Below are 17881 nucleotides of genomic sequence, written 5' to 3'. Positions count from 1 at the left end.
AAAAAATTGCAAAAGAAGCATGAAACAATTACAGTATACAAATTGTACAAATACACCATTAAAGACAATACCTTGAAAATTGATCACTAAAAAATAAAAAGACAAAAAAAACATTAGTGATGTCTTGGATATCCCCAAATCGAGAGATGGCCATGTCACAACGAGCTACAGTAGCAAAATAAAGACTGCAAACCATTTGTAAAAGTGCCTGTGGAGGACAGTCACAGAAAGGTTAGCGAGGGAGAGTGAGACAGTGCTGAGGGGAGGGGGGTAGAGGGAGGAGGTGCGTACTGCTTAGGCCATGTTCGGTAAGGGGGGGGGGGGGTCCCAGTCGTCGGTCCTGGTAACTTGGGTCGAGTCTCACCACAACTTCTTCTTCTCGTCCATGGACACCCCACCGGGCCCCAGAGCCACAATCAGTAGCAGCCCACCGATCACCGACATGGTCTGGAAGAAGTCGTACTTGAGGAAGTCGTGCATGGGCTTGTAGGTGGGCACCATCCAGAAGGCATTGAAGTATACGTTGACGGCAAACAGCCACAACACCAGGGTGAGGGCGGCCAGCTTGGTCTTGAAGCCGATTGCCACCAGCACGATCAGAGCTGTGCCCACCAGGTTCTGCAGAATCTAAAATGAGGGGTAGGTATAAATTAGGACAGCAGTCAATGTTCATTCAAACTCGTACCAGGATTACAGAAGCATGTTGATATGGCAGCATCCCAAATGGCACCCTATACTTTATATAGTGCACTACTATTGTCCAGGGACCCCTAGTCAAAAGTAGTTCAATATATAGTAGTTTTAATAAAATATTTATTTATTAACAAGGGAATACGGTGCCATTTGGGACACAGCCTATGTGCCTGAATCCCTATTGACTTTCGTAAATGCACTGGATCTGATAACTCAAAAGGAATTTTGAAAGAGCACTCTCAAATGTTTTCATGTACAACAGTTGTAGTACTATGTGACAATATGTACCTACACTACTTCCCCTGTGTCCATCTCTTGAATTATGATGTAAAAATGCATTTCAGAGCCAATACACTGCAACTACACTAAATGGTATGCATCTGTGCAGCCAGCCACAAGCTGAGTGCCTGAGACGAACAGGTTAGACCTGGATTCAAATATAATAAAATGTTTTCTTTCAAATACACGAGGTGCTTGATTGAGCTCGCAATGAAACCAATGGAAGTCCCAAAAGTATATTTAAAAAAATAAATAAACACCCTCATCCAGGCATGCTCGATCAAATGCTGAATCAAAAGTAAAGAACAAATGCGATTTCAATCAGTCTGCAGGAGCTCAGAACTCACAGAGATGAAGCTAGGGTCAAAGTGCAGCAGGGTCATGAACATGAGCACCAGGAGAACCCGTCCGCCCAGCTGCATGTACTGCTTGGGCGAGTGCTCTCCCATTGACGGCACCCCAGCAAACATGCTCTTCCCCTCTCCACGTGATTCGGCTAGCAACAGCAGGAGCCCCCCGCCCAGGGCCAGGTTCCTGGAAAGGAGGAGGCAGAGTGAGAGGGAGAAAGAGTTAAGCAGTGTATTTGCAGTTTTTCACAAAGATGTACAGTGGTTCCTCCATTAAAAGTTGCATCATACTGCGGCACACCTTGCGTGCTGCCTCAGCATTCTGTGGCACGTCATTTAATTCTCAGCCATTTTTTCTGTTACTGCAAGTTATTGCTAGTTTGACCACCAGAAGGCATCTCTGAGAAGCATTTGATAGTCAGACACACGGGAGACCGGGGTTCAATCCCCCAACGGGGAGGAAGGAGTAGGCTGTCCTTGTAAATAAGAATGAGTTCTTAATTGATTCCATGTGTTATTTCATAGTTGTGATGTCTTCAATATTATTCTACAATGTAGAAAATAGTAAAACTATAGAAACATCTTGGAATGAGTAGGTGTGTCCAAACGTTTGACTGGTACTTGCTTAATTTGATTAATATTGTGTTTTTATTCCATGAAAAACTAAAAACCCTCTGGGTAAATTCAGACCGTTTCGCTCTCGGAGCACACAAGGGACGTTCGCGCCGAGGCAGTCAAGCACCCAAGCAAACATTGGCTAGCTACTTCCAGACACAAATGAGACTACTGACCATTTTACTCACCCAAGCAGAGCTGGTTAGGCATGTTCTGTTAACCAGAGTTGGTGACTGTAATTGTGCTGCGGGAAACAATTTAATTACGCATTTTTGCCGATGTTTACTGACACCGGCCATAATCAACGGGTGTTGAGCGCTCGTAAATTCATTATTCCCGAGCTCTGGTAGCCAGACGAGTGCTCTGAAATCGGAGTAGATAGCCAGAACGAATTTACGAAAGCACCCGAATGTCCATTGAGAACGCACACCGACAATACCATTTAGCTAAGCATGACAGGAATAATCAAGTCCATAAACGTTGGGTAGTTAGATAGCCTATAGTTAATATACTGTCAAGTTTGATGTATAACTACTAACGTTAGGTAGATAGCTAACATACCGGTACATACTCCTGTAATGATATGCTATGTGTTTCGTAAGGACAGCGTAGCTAACATTGTCAGCCAACAAAACATGTAAGGTAACTTATTTAAAAATGTATTTCATTGAGTTGCAAGCTACCGCAAGGACGCGCTCTATCGACTCTGCGGACACCTACGAAGGACTGTGTGATGATGGCATCTCAGGTAAGCAGCGCTGGCCGTTCTTCTGTCCAACTTTTACATAGCTCCTACGATTCAGTGTCGGTTCATAACATTGTACTATATTACATACATACCGTAGAATAATAAATCATGCAATTATTATTCTCAAGCTAACCAAAAGCATTTAGCTACGAACGCCTGTTCTCACCATTTTCAGTTGAATTAATCTAACTTTCTTTCAAGGCAACTCATAAGCAGGCCATGTCCTATTTGTTTCACAGTCGATATATAATCATATTTCATGACAGTGTAACAGTTAGCATTGTTTACAGAAGGATGAAAGAACACAATGTCTGTCAGGGAATGCAAGGATGCCCCATGTGAGCTTTAGAATGGTCAAAGGAAGTCTCAGAGCAATGAGCCATCGTGTACAATGGCGAAGAGTCTTTGTAGCGTGTAGATGGTGCAGGTATCATTGCCAGAATGATCCAGCTTCGTTGCATTGCTTGACAAAAATACTCTGTTCCTGCACCCGTCTTTTGTCCACATTGATACAAATCATAAATTGACAAGGTACCAAGATGTAAACTCAGCAAAAAAAGAAACGTCCCTTTATCAGGACCCTGTCTTCCAAAGACAATTCGTAAAAATCCAAAGATCTTCATTGTAAAGGGTTTAATCACTGTTTCCCATGCTTGTTCAATGAACCATAAACAATTAATGAACATGCACCTGTGGAACGGTCATTAAGACTAACAGCTTACAGACGGAAGGAAATTAAGGTCAAAGTTATGAAAAATTAGGACACTAAAGAGGTCTTTCTACTGACTCTGAAAAACACCAAAAGAAAGATGCCCAGGGTCCCTGCTCATCTGCGTGAACGTGCCTTAGGCATGCTGCAAAGAGGCATGAGGACTGCAGATGTGGCCAGGGCAATAAATTGCAATGTCCGTACTGTGAGACGCCTAAGACAGCGCTACAGGGAGACAGGACGGACAGCTGATCGTCCTCGCAGTGGCAGACCAAAGGGTAACACCTGCACAGGATCGGTACATCCGAACATCACACCTGCGGGACAGGTACAGGATGGCAACAACTGCCTGAGTTACACCAGGAACGCACAATCCCTCCAATGCTCAGAATGTCCAAAATAGGCTGAGAGAGGCTAGACTGAGGGCTTGTAGGCCTGTTGTCTGGTGAGGACCTGCCTTACATCACAGGCAACAACGTCGGCTATGGGCACACACCCACCGTCGCTGGACCAGACAGGACTGGCAAAAAGTGCTCTTCACTTCACTGGCTTGTCATTGTAGGCAATCTCAACGCTGTGCGTTACAGGGAAGACATCCTCCCTCATGCGGTACCCTTCCTGCAGGTTCATCCTGACATGACCCTCCAGCACGACAATGCCACCAGCCATACTGCTCGTTCTGTCCGTGATTTCCTGCAAGACAGGAATGTCAGTGTTCTGCCATGGCCAGCAAAGAGCCCGGATCTCAATCCCATTGAGCACGTCTGGGACCTGTTGGATCGGAGGGTGAGGGCTAGGTCCATTCCCCTCCAGAAATGTCTGGGAACTTGCAAGTGCCTTGGTGGAAGAGTGGGGTAACATCTCACAGCAAGAACGGGCAAATCTGGTGCAGTCCATGAGGAGGTGCACTGCAGTACTTAATGCAGCTGGTGGCCACACCAGATACTGACTGTTTACTTTTGATTTTGACCATCCCTTTGTTCAGGGACACATTATTATATTTCTGATAGTCACATGTCTGTGGAACTTGTTCAGTTTGTGTCTCAGTTGTTGAATCTTATGTTCATACAAATATTTACACATGTTAAGTTTACTGAAAATAAATGCAGTTGACAGTGAGAGGACGTTTCTTTTTTTGCTGAGTTTGTCTCCATCAAATCTAAGAAGTTATTTAAACTTCTTTATTCTTACATCATTGAAAATTGGTCTAGGAATAAGTATGAAATTGGGAGTTGTTCTTCAACTGGTAATACATAAATAATGAAGAAGGTTAATAGGTTAGACATTACACTTTAAATTCCAATGCCTTTTTCAAGATACAACAGGTAAGCATATTATTTTGTATACATATTGCATATTTCCCATCACCTAATGAACAACCACAATACCACTTTGGCGTTAAGCTTTCTGTGCTGTATTGACGCATCCTGAAAACGACATCTGCTAGTTTAGATTGAACGGTCATATCTCAAGTTATGTTTTCATATCTACAAAAAATAAGCTATTTTCTGTACTTTCAGAGTACGAGCTGATCAAGGGGTTGAAAATGTAGATATTGCCAGATGTTCACTGTCCGAGGATCAGGCCGTGGAAGCGTTATTGCTGGCAAAAGTGTCCATAACCAGAGGTAATTAAAATGTTCTGTGTTCTTTTTCCCTCTGCCTGTCTTGTAGTACATGGAACCTGTCTCACATGCACAGTTTGGAGGAAGGATACCTTGACCTGTCGAATTCTATCCACCTCTTCTGTGTGGGAAATGTTCCTACCTCATCTACGGGCAGATCTGCAGCATTTCACAGAGTTGGAATAAACACCATTTAAGTACAGAGGCGAACCTGACACCTCACCAGCTGTGACATATCGGAATGCTCCAAACACCTGTGCACATTTTTGTTTTTGCCTTAGCACTACACAGCTGATTCAAATTATAAAGTCATCATCAAGCTTCAAGTGGTATTTTTGTCTAATAATGACATTATCTTCTATTGTTTGTCCTCATGTGTCTGTTTTTCAGCATAAAGTACTCTTTGGCCACTTAGTGTGGACACCAGGTGAGACCACACACACAATAAAGTCTCTCCTTCACTTCATCCATCTCCTCCTCCCTAAATCCTCTAGGTTATATCAGCTGTGTCGGTAAACCCCTCCCGCATCTGAACTGGCTGACAGAGGGCACCGCATGATCATAGGTGAGAGGTCAGGTCAACAGGAAGTATACACTCAATTAGTATTTGGTAGCATTGCCTTCAAATTGCTTAACTTGGGTCAAGCATTTCGGGTAGCCTTCCACAAGCTTCCCACAATAAGTTGGGTGAATTTTGGCCCATTCCTCCTGACAGAGCTGGTGTAACTGACTCAGGTTTGTAGGCCTCCTTGCTCGCACACGCAATTTCAGTTCTACCCACTAATTTTCTAGTTCCACGGTCTAAGCTCCCAACTTTTAAAGGAGGAACCACTGTATCATTCGCTGGGGTGTGTTGCTCTGATCTGTGCTTCACAGGAGGATATTTTTTTAAAGACTTATGACCACCAACTTGGCGCTCATTGGTTCATATGAAAAAGACAAACAATCAAAGGACTCACCTCATCAAGAATTTAAGATCCCATAAAATGCTGTAGGCAATAGTCTGAAATGGTAAGATGATTTAGTGAGACTCTGGTTTCCCTTATGTATTTAATTAACTATAAATAATGTAAAACAGAATATAGTATCATGAATGGTTTCATCTTCCGCTGTATTCAGCCCATATACAATTAAAGAAAAACAAGTTTAGACTTACCTGTAAAGAAAGGATTCCAAATAACGCAAAGCAAGCATACTGGACAAAATTCCTACTGAGGATAAGGACACAGCCACCTGTTTGAAAGAGAGATGAACAATAACATTTGATTTATTTAACTAGGCAAGTCAGTTAAGAACAAATTATTATTTACAATGACGGCCTACCCTGGGACAATTGTGTGCCGCCCTATGGGACTACCAATCACGGCCGGATGTGATACAGCCTGGATTCTCTCCCTCCCTAGGCCAGTTCAGGGCCCAACGTAACTGCAACTGGCCATATGGGTCATCTGCTAGATAGTGATGGGGAATAAAATCGATACAGTAACGTATCAGGATATTATATCGATATTTGACTGGTAGGTAGTGTTAGCTAGCGCTAGTTGGCTGTACCTGCGCCAAAACTCTGCTATTATTCATCCTTTAGCCTTTTCTCAATCTTTGTTTTAAAGTGAGCCAACATGTTTTCAGCACTTTTATTTCAATGAGTGATCAAAACTTATTTTAACATGCTTTCTCATCTCTCTGCAGCAGACATATAGTGAACATTATGTTTGGAACATCAAATCGCAATACATATAGAATCGTGAGAATTGCAATACATATCGTCTCTGCACATAAGAATCGTGATAATAATCATATCGCGAGGTCCCTGGCAATTCCCAGTTCTACTAGCAGTCTCCCCAGGCAATGCCAGAAATTGCCAGAAACATATTCACTGCATAGTGCACAACAAGCCTCTCACACCTAGCTGTCCTAGTAGGTTCAGTAACTCACCTAATTGTCCTGGTAGGTTCAGTAGCTAACCTAGCTGCTCTAGAATGTTTAGTAACTCACCGACACGAAGACTTTCCTGTAATTTCAAGTGTTTCACAGCATGAATGCTTTAGACTACACTGTACTATGGGTAAAAAGCTGAGAAAAATACTATAACTAATCCGAAGCCTCATGTAAAAATGTACCTAACACTATTTAACAGTTAGATCTTATGCCTACTATAGATTCAAATTATCTGTCTCAGGCGCCAAACTCATGCTGTTGGGTGAGACGCATGACGCTCAGACTATTTTAGTAAATATCTTGAAGTGGAAGAATATTTTTCAGCAGCTACCTTGATTTGTTTATACACTGAACAAAAATACAAAACGCAACAATTTCCAAGACTTTACTGAGCTACAGTTCATATAAGGAAATAAGTAAATTGAAATAAATTCATTACGCCCTAATCTATGGATTTCACATGACTGGGAATACAGATATGCATCTGTTGGTCACAGCTACAGTACCTTAAATGGTGTGACCATTTCCTTCGCATAGAGTTGATCAGGCTGTTGATCGTGGCCTGTGGAATGTTGTCTCACTCTTCAATGGCTGTGAGAAGTTGCTGGATATTGGCGGGAACTGGAACACGCTGTCATGCATGTCAATCCAGAGCACCCCAAACATGCTCAATGGTTGACATGTCAGGTAATTATGCAGGCCATGGAAGAACCGGTACATTTTCAGCATCTGGGAATTGTGTACAGATCCTTGCATTATCATGCTGAAACATCAGGTGATGGCGGCACAATGGGCCTCAGGATCGCATCACGGTATCTCTGTGCATTCAAATTGTGATCGATAAAATGCAACTGTGTTCATTGTCCGTAGCTTATGCCTGCCCATACCACAACACCACCGCCACCATAGGGCACTCTGTTCACAACATTGACATCAGCAAACTGCTAGTCCACCCGACGCCATGCAATCTGCTTGGTACAGTTCATCTGTAAAACCACACATCTACAGCATGCCAGTGGCCATCGAAGGTGAGCATTTCCCCACAGAAGTCGGTTATGCCGAACCGCAGTCAAGTCAAGACCATGGTGAAGACGACGAGCATGCAGATGAGCTTCCTTAGATGGTTTCTGACAGTTTGTGCAGAAATTCTTCGGTTGTGCATACTCCGTTTCATCAGCTGTCCAGGTGGCAGGTCTCAGACGATCCCGCAGGTGAAAAACCAGATGTGGAGGTTCTGGGCTGGCGTGATTACACGTGGTCTGCAGTTGAGGCCGGTTGGCCGTACTGCTAAATTCTCAAAACTGACGTAGGAGGTGCCTTACGGTAGAGAAATGAACATTCAATTCTCTGGCAACAGCTCTGGAGGACATTCCTGCAGTCAGCATGATCCCTCAAAACGTGAGTGCATTCGGAAAGTATTCAGACCGACTTTTTCCACATTGTTAAATTACAGACTTGTTCTAAAATTGATTCAATAATAGTCCCCCCCCCCCCCCATATCTACACACAATACCCCATAATGACAAAGCAAAACAGGTTTAGAAATTTTTGCAAGTTTATAAAAAAAAAACTACTGAAATATCAAATGTATTCACTCTTTACTCAGTACTTTGCTGAAGCACCTTTGGCAGCGATTACAGCCTCGAGTCTTCTTGGGTATGACGCTACAAGCATGTCGCACCTGTATTTGGGGAGTTTCTCCCATTCCTCTCTGCAGATCCTCTCCAGCTCTGTTAGGTTGGATGGGGAGCGTCGCTGCACAGCTTTTTTCAGGTCTCTCCAGAGATGTTCGATCAGGTTCAAGTCCGGGCTCTGGCTGGGCAACTCAAGGACATTCAGAGACTTGTTCAGAAGCCACTCCTGCATTGTGTTGGCTGTGTGTTTAGGGTCTTTGTCCTGTTGGATGGTGAACCTTGATAGCAGTCTGAGGTCCTGAGCACATTTTCATCAAGGCTCCCTCTGTACTTTGCACCGTTCATCTTTCTCACAATCCCGAATAGTCTCCCAGTCCCTGCCATTGAAAAACATCCACAGCATGATGCTGCCACCAACATGCCTAAACGTAGGGATGGTGCCAGGTTTACTCCAGACGTGACGCTTTGCATTTCAGGCCAAAGAGATCAATCTTGGTTTCATCAGACCAGAGAACCTTGTTTTTCATGGTCAGAGTCCTTTAGGTGCCTTTTGGCAAACTCCAAGAGGGCTGTCATGTGCCTTTTACTGAGGCACAGCTTCCGCTTGGCCACTCAACCATAAAGGCCTGATTGGTGGAGTGCTGCAGAGATGGTTGTCCTTCTGGAAGGTTCTCCCATCTCCACAGAACTCTGGAGCTCTGTCAGAGTGACCATCGGGTTCTTGGTAACCTCCCTGACCCTTCTCCCCCAATTGCACAGTTTGGCCAGGTGGCCAGCTCTAGGAAGAATCTTGGTGGTTCCAAACTTCTTCTACTTAAGAATGATGGAGGTCACTGTGTTCTTGGGGACCTTCGAATGCTGCAAACATGTTTAGGTACCATTCCCCAAATCTGTGCCTCGACACAATCTTGTCTCGGAGCTCTACAGACAATTCCTTCGACCTCATGGCTTGGTTTTTGCTCTGACATGCACTGTCAACTGTGGGACCTTGTATAAATAAAAAGTATGTGAACCCTTTGGAAATACCTGGATTTCTGCATAAATTGGTCATACAATTTGGTCTGATCTTCATCTAGGTCACAATAGACAAACAGTCTGCTTAAAACTAATAACAAATTGACATTTTCATGTCTTTATTGAACACACCGTGTAAACATTCACAGTGCAGGGTGGGAAAAGTATGTGAACCCTTGGATTTAATAACTGGTTGACCCTCCTTTGGCAGTAATAACCTCACCCAAACATTTTCTGTAGTTGCAGAACATTCCTCTTTATAAAACTGTTTCAGTTCAGCAATATTCTTGGGATGTCTGGTGTGAACTGCTCGAGGTCATGCCACAGCATCTCAATCAGGTTGAGGTCAGGACTCTGACTGGGCCACTCCAGATGGCGTATTTTCTTCTGTTGAAACCATTCTGTTGTTGATTTGGGTTGTCTAGTTTCAAACCATTCTGTTGTTGAAACCTGTGTTTTGGGTTGTCTAGTACCGTCACCCAACTTCTGTTGAGCTTCAATTGGCGGACAGATAGCCTTACATTCTCCTGCAAAATGTCTTGATCAGCTTGGGAATTCATTTTTTCCGTCAACAATAGCAAGCTGTCCAGGCCCTGAGACAGCCCCAAACCATGATGCTCCCTCCACCATACTTTACAGTTGGGATGAGGTTTTGATGTTGGTGTGCTGTGCCTTTTTTTTCTCCACACATAGTGTTGTGTGTTCCTTCCAAACAACTCAACTGTAGTTTCATCTGTCCACAGAATATTTTGCCAGTAGTGCTGTGGAACATCCCGGTGCACTACTGCAAACCTCAGACGAGCAGCACATTTTTTTTTTTTTTTGGACAGCACTGGCTTCTTCCGTGGTGTCCTCCCATGAACACCATTCTTGTTTAGTGTTTTACGTATCGTAGACACGTAAGAGATGTTAGCATATTCCAGAGATTTCTGTAACTCTTTAGCTGACATTCTAGGATTCTTCTTATCCTCCTTGAGCATTCTGCGAAGTGCTCTTGCAATCATCTTTGCAGGATGGCCACTCCTAGGGAGCGTAGCAACAGTGCTGAAATTTCTCCATTTATAGACCATTTGTCTTACCTTGGACTGATTAACATCAAGGCTTTGAGATACTTTTGTGACCCTTCCCAGCTTTATGCAAGTCAATAATTCTTAATCTTCTGAGATCTCTTTTGTTCAAGGCATGGTTCACATCAGGCAATGCATCTTGTGAATAGCAAACAAACTTGTGAGTGTTATTTATAGGGCAATGCAACTCTAACCAACATCTCCAATCTCATCTCATTGATTGGACTCCAGGTTAGCTGACTCCAATTAGCTTTTGGAGAAGTCATTAACCTAGGGGTTTACATACTCAACGCTGTGCGTTACAGGGAAGACATCCTCCTCCCTCATGTGGTACCCATCCTGCAGTCTCGTCCTGACATGACCCTCCAGCTTGACAATGCCACCAGCCATACTGCTCGTTCTGTGCGTGATTTCCTGCAAGACAGGAATGTCAGTGTTCTGCCATGGCCAGCAAAGAGCCCAGATGTCAATCCCATTGAGCACATCAGGGACCTGTTGGATTGGAGGGTGAGAGCTAGGGCCATTTCCCCCAGAAATGTCCGGGAACTTGCAGGTGCCTTGGTGGAAGAGTGGGGTAACAACTCACAGTAACAACTGGCAAATCTGGTGCAATCCATGAGGAGATGCACTACAGTACTTAATGTAGCTGGTGGCCACACCAGATAATGTTACTTTGACCCCCCCTTAGTTCAGGGACACATTATTCCATTTGTTAGTCACATGTCTGTGGAACTTGTTCAATTTATGTCTCAGTTGTTGAATCTTGTTATGTTCATACAAATATTTACACGTTAAGTTCGCTGAAAATAAACGCAGTTGACAGTGAGAGGACGTTTTTTGTGTACTGAGTTTATATACAGTTGAAGTTTACATACACCTTAGCCAAATACATTTAAACTCAGTTTCACAATTCCTAAAATGTAATCCTAGTAAAAATTCCCCGTCTTAGGTCAGTTAGCATCACCACTTTATGTTAAGAATGTGAAATGTCAGAATAATAGTAGAGATAATTATTTCAGGTTTTATTTCTTTCATCACATTCCCAGTGGGTCAGAAGTTTACATACACTCAATTAGTATTTGGTAGCAGCGCCTTTAAATTGTTTAACTTGAGTCAAGAATTGTGTAGCCTTCCACAAGCTTCCCACAATAAGTGGTGAATTTTGGCCCATTCCTCCTGACAGAGCTGGTGTCACGGAGTCAGGTTTGTAGGCCTCCTTGCTTGCACACGCTTTTTCAGTTCTGCCCACACATTTTCTATGGGATTGAGGTCAGGGCTTTGTGATGGCCACTCCAATAGCTTGACAAAGGGGCACTGAGTTTGAAGGTAGGCCTTGAAATACATCCACAGCTACACCTCCAATTGACCCAAATGATGTCAATTAGCCTATCAGTAGCTTCTAAAGCCATGAAATCATTTTCTGGAAGTTTCCAAGCTGTTTAAAGGCAGTCAACTTAATGTATGTAAACTTCTGACCCACTAGAATTGTGATACAGTGAATTAAGTGAAATAATCTGTCTGTAAACAATTGTTGGAAAAATTACTTGTGTCATGCACAAAGTAGATGTCCTAACCGACTTGCCAAAACTATAGTTTGTTAACAAGACATTTTTGGATCGGTTGAAAAACTAGTTTTAATGACTCCCACCTAAGTGTATGTAAACGTCAGACTTCAACTGTAGATCCATGACTACATGGAACGCTATTCCATATCAGGTAACTGATGCACGCAGTAGAATCAGATTTTAAAAACACAGGTAAAAATACACCTTATGGAACAACGGGACTGTAGAGACAAATAGGTGCAGACACATGCAATTCTGGGATCTTCTTTTTCAGCTCATGAAACATGGTACCAACTAGTGATGCACCGATATGACATTTTTGGCCGATAACAATATCCAATATTTTCCTTGCCAAAAAAAATCCTGCGGCCTTTTAAGCATTCTAGTACAGTTTATTTATTTCACTGTGTACAGCCTTATCTATGGATTGTGGCTCAATGACATGGGTTATCAGTCTGCTCAGTGACACCCAGAGAACATTAGCGTCATAGCTCAGACTCTGAAACAACTGAATTGAGCCACATTTATTGTCAACCAATGTGTATTGAACACTATTCGAGGAAAAACAATACTGTGTGGATGTTTAGGAGCCTGATAACTCTTGAGGGGGACGCTGGGAAAAAATATATTGGGTATTGAGTAGACTGTTACCCCATTTCATTGATCCCCAATCCTTCGGTAAAGCTGTACAGCGCAATATGAATGTCAATAGGCTGACTGGGGAGGTGATTTCACACAAGTCACAGTCCCGCGATAAGAGCTACAACGCTAATATTTGCATAAACTCTTCACAGTTGTGTTCTGTGGGTGTCACCGAGTAGACTGAAACCCCACTTCATTGCTTCACATTCCAACCTTCTTTAACATTATCTAGTCTAAATATGGCATGATTCCACCAATTGTAACCTTCTGCATCACTTTCAAAGAGGTACTTTTATTTTGAAGGCAAACTCCACTATTGTGTCTAATCCTTAGTGTCTTTCTTCACAACACACAACCCAGTCAGGTCGAGCCTCACTAGCCAGATGAAGCTATCTGGCTGCCCAAAGCTAACGTTATAAGCAGCCAGATAGCTAACATAGTTAATTAACTGGCTAGCTATTTATTTTCATGAACTGAAGTTCAATTTCAATAGGCGAACAACAAGTGGCTACCAAGCTAATACTTAAATCACAAGGATTACTAAATAATTTCTAAGAATAGTGAAAATGACTGCAGTTTCTACTGGTCATTGTTTTGATACGCAAAGACCCAAACGGCGTTCCATAGTATGTCGTGAAGCTAATAGCAGTGACGCTATTACTGTGTAACTCCAGTAGGGTAACATCTGAACAATAGCACGCGTGGTAACGTTAGTGTGTACCGGTGCTCGACCAGTCGCAAAAGCCAACATTAACCACGACAAAACGGTTGATTGTCAATGGCAATGAATTCCATTATCTTGCCATTAATGGATTTCACCTTCGAGTTGTTTCGCTGAAATATTCTTACTTTTTCAAATGAGTGCTCGATCCACACAGCAGACATTGTGGGCTAGGTTAGGAATGCTGTGTTGCACGTGTAGTGCAAATTTTATGTGGCGTCATTACATCATGTACCTACGTTATATAGGTATGCACGTAAGCTTTGACATTGGTTTTTCACATCGGCGTTAAACTAGACATCGGGCCGATACCGATGTTGGCATTTTTAGCTAATATCGGCCTATTCGGATATGTTCACAGATATATTTTGCATCCCTAGTACCAACACTTTACATTTATATATATACAGTATATTTTTGATCAGTATAGTTAGCAAAGGTTTGAAGTAGGTGTATCTAGCTGTCTTATTTGCATTTGTTCAATGCCTCAATTGATTCCATAAACTATATTGGATATATGGCTGTACAGATTCCTGGTTTGAATTAACCCAAGATTAACCCTGAAGATGGGACAAAGTGCATGACAAGGTGGCCCAGAGGAAGCCAGCTGTTCTCAACCCCTACATTGCCCCATTCTTCCAAGAGCTCACTGAGTTTGGATGACCACACACAAGCTTGATATGTCCCTTAACACCTGCCTTTTTACCCACAGAGTAACTGGTGCTCATCTCTCATTCTATTCTTTATTTTTCTATGCTTTTCCTAATTGGTGAGAAGAGATCCTGTAATGTATTTGACAGTACTATTTTCCTTACTGTAAAACATTACAGCATCCATTAAAATGTACAGCAGGGAGCTGCAATATCTTTTTACAGTAAGGAAAATAGTACTGTCAAATAAATTACAGCATCTCTGCTGTAAAGCAAAATTACAGTATTAAGCTGGCAACTCTGGTGCCAGTATAATGCTGTAAATGTACAGGGAAAAGCTTTACAGTGCAACTGTTCTAGTAGGTTCAGTAACAGGTTCAAGTAACTCACCTAGCTGTCCTAGCAGGTTCAGTAACACGAAGCAGGCGGCCAGAAAGTAGCCACAGCTCCAGGTGGCCTCAATGTAGTCCCGCTGCTCATTCCACTGGAACCACATGCGGATGCCGTCTTCCAGGAAGGTGCTGATCAGACACAGGCGCGCCACGTGAGGAAGGTATTGTTTGGTCACTCTCAGGAACTGCCAGAAAAGATGAAGTGGTTGGTTAAATGGTTACAGTCAGAGAGAGTAGCTCAGTCACAACACATGCAGTTGCAGGTTTGAGGTTAAGTTTTCCCTAGGTACAGATCTAGGATACCTCCCTCAATCCAAACCTTAACCATAAGTGGGGAAAATGCTAAAATAACCCAAGATCAGTATCTAAGGTCAACTTTTGTAGTCATTACTGGCGTTTCAGGCAGGTCATCTTCTGTCCAGTAACAAGTGTTGAACGTCTCAGGTTAATATGACATCTTCTGAGAAGCATTAGCATAATAACAGACAACCTGGAATGCCCCCAGCATTGCCACTGGTTAGAGCCAGAAGAAGATGATTTGCTTACCGGGTATATATTCCTATAAGCAGATTTACGACCTAGTCGGTTGTGTCTACAGGGGATCGGTGAAGGGAGGGAGGACTGTTGCAGTAGTGCTTGTACTGTCCCTCTGATGTTAGGCTATAGGCTAGGATATATCAGTACACTAGAAAGTAGGCTAATAGTAGTGRKGGGGGGGGGGGGGGGKTKGATAGTTACATATCGCAGTTAGGGTTGCAAAGGATCGTAAACTTTCCGGTAAATTTCCATGGGAAGTTTAGCTTGTGAATTTGGGGAATTTTGCTTAAATTCATCAAAAAAAAGTTAGCTTATAACAGTGAACCTTTTTTTGTAAGATACACAAGGCAATTCTAGGTCTTGTGGCATATTTTGGTTAAACTATCCCCAATTCAATGGAATTGCAACCCTCTGCATGCACAGTACATTCTTCCATCACATGTACAGCTGATTCTCAAGATCATGCACACTAATGAGATGCTATTGAGCCCAAAACAACCACACTGTCTGAGCCAAGGAGTACATGCTTTCTGGTAAGTTTTGATTACAATACTGGGTGGGGTGAATATATTCTATATGACAAACATGATTTTTTGTTAACTAGTAAATAGTAGCCTACAGCAAAGTGTTTAAATAATTTCTAACTTAATTTCTGCTAGTTAGTCTTTGCTACCATGTGGGTTTGAGCTTGCTTGAGCCTGCTAACTGAGGAGTGTTAATTCACCTGTTTCAATACTTCTTTCATTTTAAAACATGTATCATACAAAGGAGTTGTTTAATCTAACTGCTTAACTATTTGTTTGTACATTAAATTGTATTTGTTTTTTTACTCATGTTTTCTAATCTTTACAGGAAAATGTCACGGGCACTATCTGATGTATGGAGACATTTCACTGCAGCTAATCTAGAAGGAAAAGCTGTATACATTTGCAAATACTGTGCCAAATCATATGTGAAGAAGGCAAAGATGCAGAATCATCTGGCTAAGTGCTTAACTTTCCCTCAGCACTCACAACATCTGACAAAAGTCCCTCTACTTCTATTCGAGGTGAAAACTATGAATCATACACTTAATCGATAGGAACAGCTCATGGTCCTCCTGGAATCAGTAGTTATTTTTACTCAATTGAGGAACGTAGTCAGAAATTGATGAATGTCTTGCTCGAGCGGTGTATGCAACTGGTTCACCTCTGATGCTCACAGGCAATGTGCATTGGGAGAGATTTCTGAAAGTTCTACACCCAGCATACACCCCTCCAACCAGACATGCTTTATCTACTAATTTGCTAGATGCAGAGTTCATCAGAGTTCAAGTGAAGGTCAAGCAAATCATAGAGAAAACAGACTGTATTGCAATCATCTCTGATGGGTGGTCGACTGCTCGTGGGCAAGGAATAACTAACTACATCATCTCCACCCCTCAACCAGTATTCTACAAGAAAAACAGACACAAGGGACAGACACCAGTCTATACATTGCAGATGAGCTGAAGGCAGTCATCAATGACCTTGGACCACAGAAGGTATTTCCACTGGTGACAGAAAATGCTGCGAACATGAAGGCTGCTTGGTCTAAAGTGGAGGAGTCCTACCCTCACATCACACCCATGGGCTGTGCTGCTCATGCATTGAATCTGCTCCTCAAGGACATCATGGCACTGAAAACAATGGATAAACTCTACAAGAGAGTTTAACAGGTATGTGAATGGTCATCAAGTTATAGCAGTAATCTACCTCACCCAGCAAAGTGAGAAGAATAAGAGAACCACATTGAAGCTGCCCAGCCACACCTGTTGGGGTGGTTTTGTCATGTTTGACAGTCTCCTGGAGGTGTAGGAGTCTCTCCAAGAAATGGCCATATATCACAGTCTGCCGGTATGGACAGCCCCATCAAGAGGATCCTCCTGTATGATGTATTTTGGGAGAGAGTGGTAAGCAGCCTGAAACCTATAGCAGTAGCCATTGCACAGATTGAGGGAGACAATGCCATCCTGTCTGATGTTCAGACTAGAGGTCGACCGATTAAATCGGAATGGCCGATTAATTAGGGCCGATTTCAAGTTTTCATAACAATCGGAAATCGGTAATTTTGGACGCCGATTTTGCCATTTTTTTTTTTTTACACCTTTATTTAACTAGGCAAGTCAGCTAAGAACACATTCTTATTTTCAATGACGGCCTAGGAACGGTGGGTTAACTGCCTTGTTCAGGGGCAGAACGACAGATTTTCACCTTGTCAGCTCAGGGATTCAATCTTGCAACCTTATTGTGGTTAGAGTCCAACGCTCTAACCACCAGCCTCACGAGGAGGCCGCCTGTTACGCGAATGCAGTAAGAAGCAAAGGTAAGTTGCTAGCTAGCATTAAACTTAAATCAATCATAATCACTAGTTACAACTACACATGGTTGATGATATTACTAGTTTATCTAGCGTTGCATATAATCGATGCAGTGCGCATTCGCGAAAAAGGACTGTCGTTGCTCCAATGTGTACCTAACCATAAACACCAATGCCTTTCTTCAAATCAATAGACAGGAGTATATATTTTTAAACCTGCATATTTAGCTAAAAGAAATCCAGGTTAGCAGGCAATATTAACCAGGTGAAATTGTGTCACTTCTCTTGCGTTCATTGCACGCAGAGTCAGGGTATATGCAACAGTTTGGGCCGCCTGGCTAATTGCGAACTAATTTGCCAGAATTTTAC

General features: G+C 42.7%; 1 protein-coding gene across 2 annotated transcripts in view; it reads right to left on the bottom strand.

Annotated features, from left to right (window-relative positions):
- Nucleotides 1-249: 249 nt before the first annotated feature.
- Nucleotides 250-17881, bottom strand: part of surf4l (surfeit 4, like) — a 24042-nt gene continuing 6410 nt past the window's right edge. Inside the window, exons 2-6 of one of the 2 annotated variants that reach the window (XM_024002374.2) lie at nt 14637-14823; nt 6172-6248; nt 5975-6018; nt 1320-1506; nt 250-627 (exon numbers count right to left, since the gene is read on the bottom strand). In XM_024002374.2, the coding sequence (XP_023858142.1) occupies nt 361-627; nt 1320-1506; nt 5975-6018; nt 6172-6248; nt 14637-14823 (762 nt within the window). In that variant the 3' untranslated portion in view covers nt 250-360. Of the gene's footprint in view, nt 628-1319; nt 1507-5974; nt 6019-6171; nt 6249-6920; nt 6928-14636; nt 14824-17881 lie in introns of those variants that run through there. The other variant, XM_070447139.1, reaches the window with a different exon arrangement.

The sequence above is a fragment of the Salvelinus sp. IW2-2015 genome, linkage group LG15 (assembly GCF_002910315.2).
Source record: "Salvelinus sp. IW2-2015 linkage group LG15, ASM291031v2, whole genome shotgun sequence".
In the NCBI taxonomy this organism is placed as follows: Eukaryota; Metazoa; Chordata; class Actinopteri; order Salmoniformes; family Salmonidae; genus Salvelinus; species Salvelinus sp. IW2-2015.
This window is presented reverse-complemented; position numbering and strand designations above follow the sequence as displayed.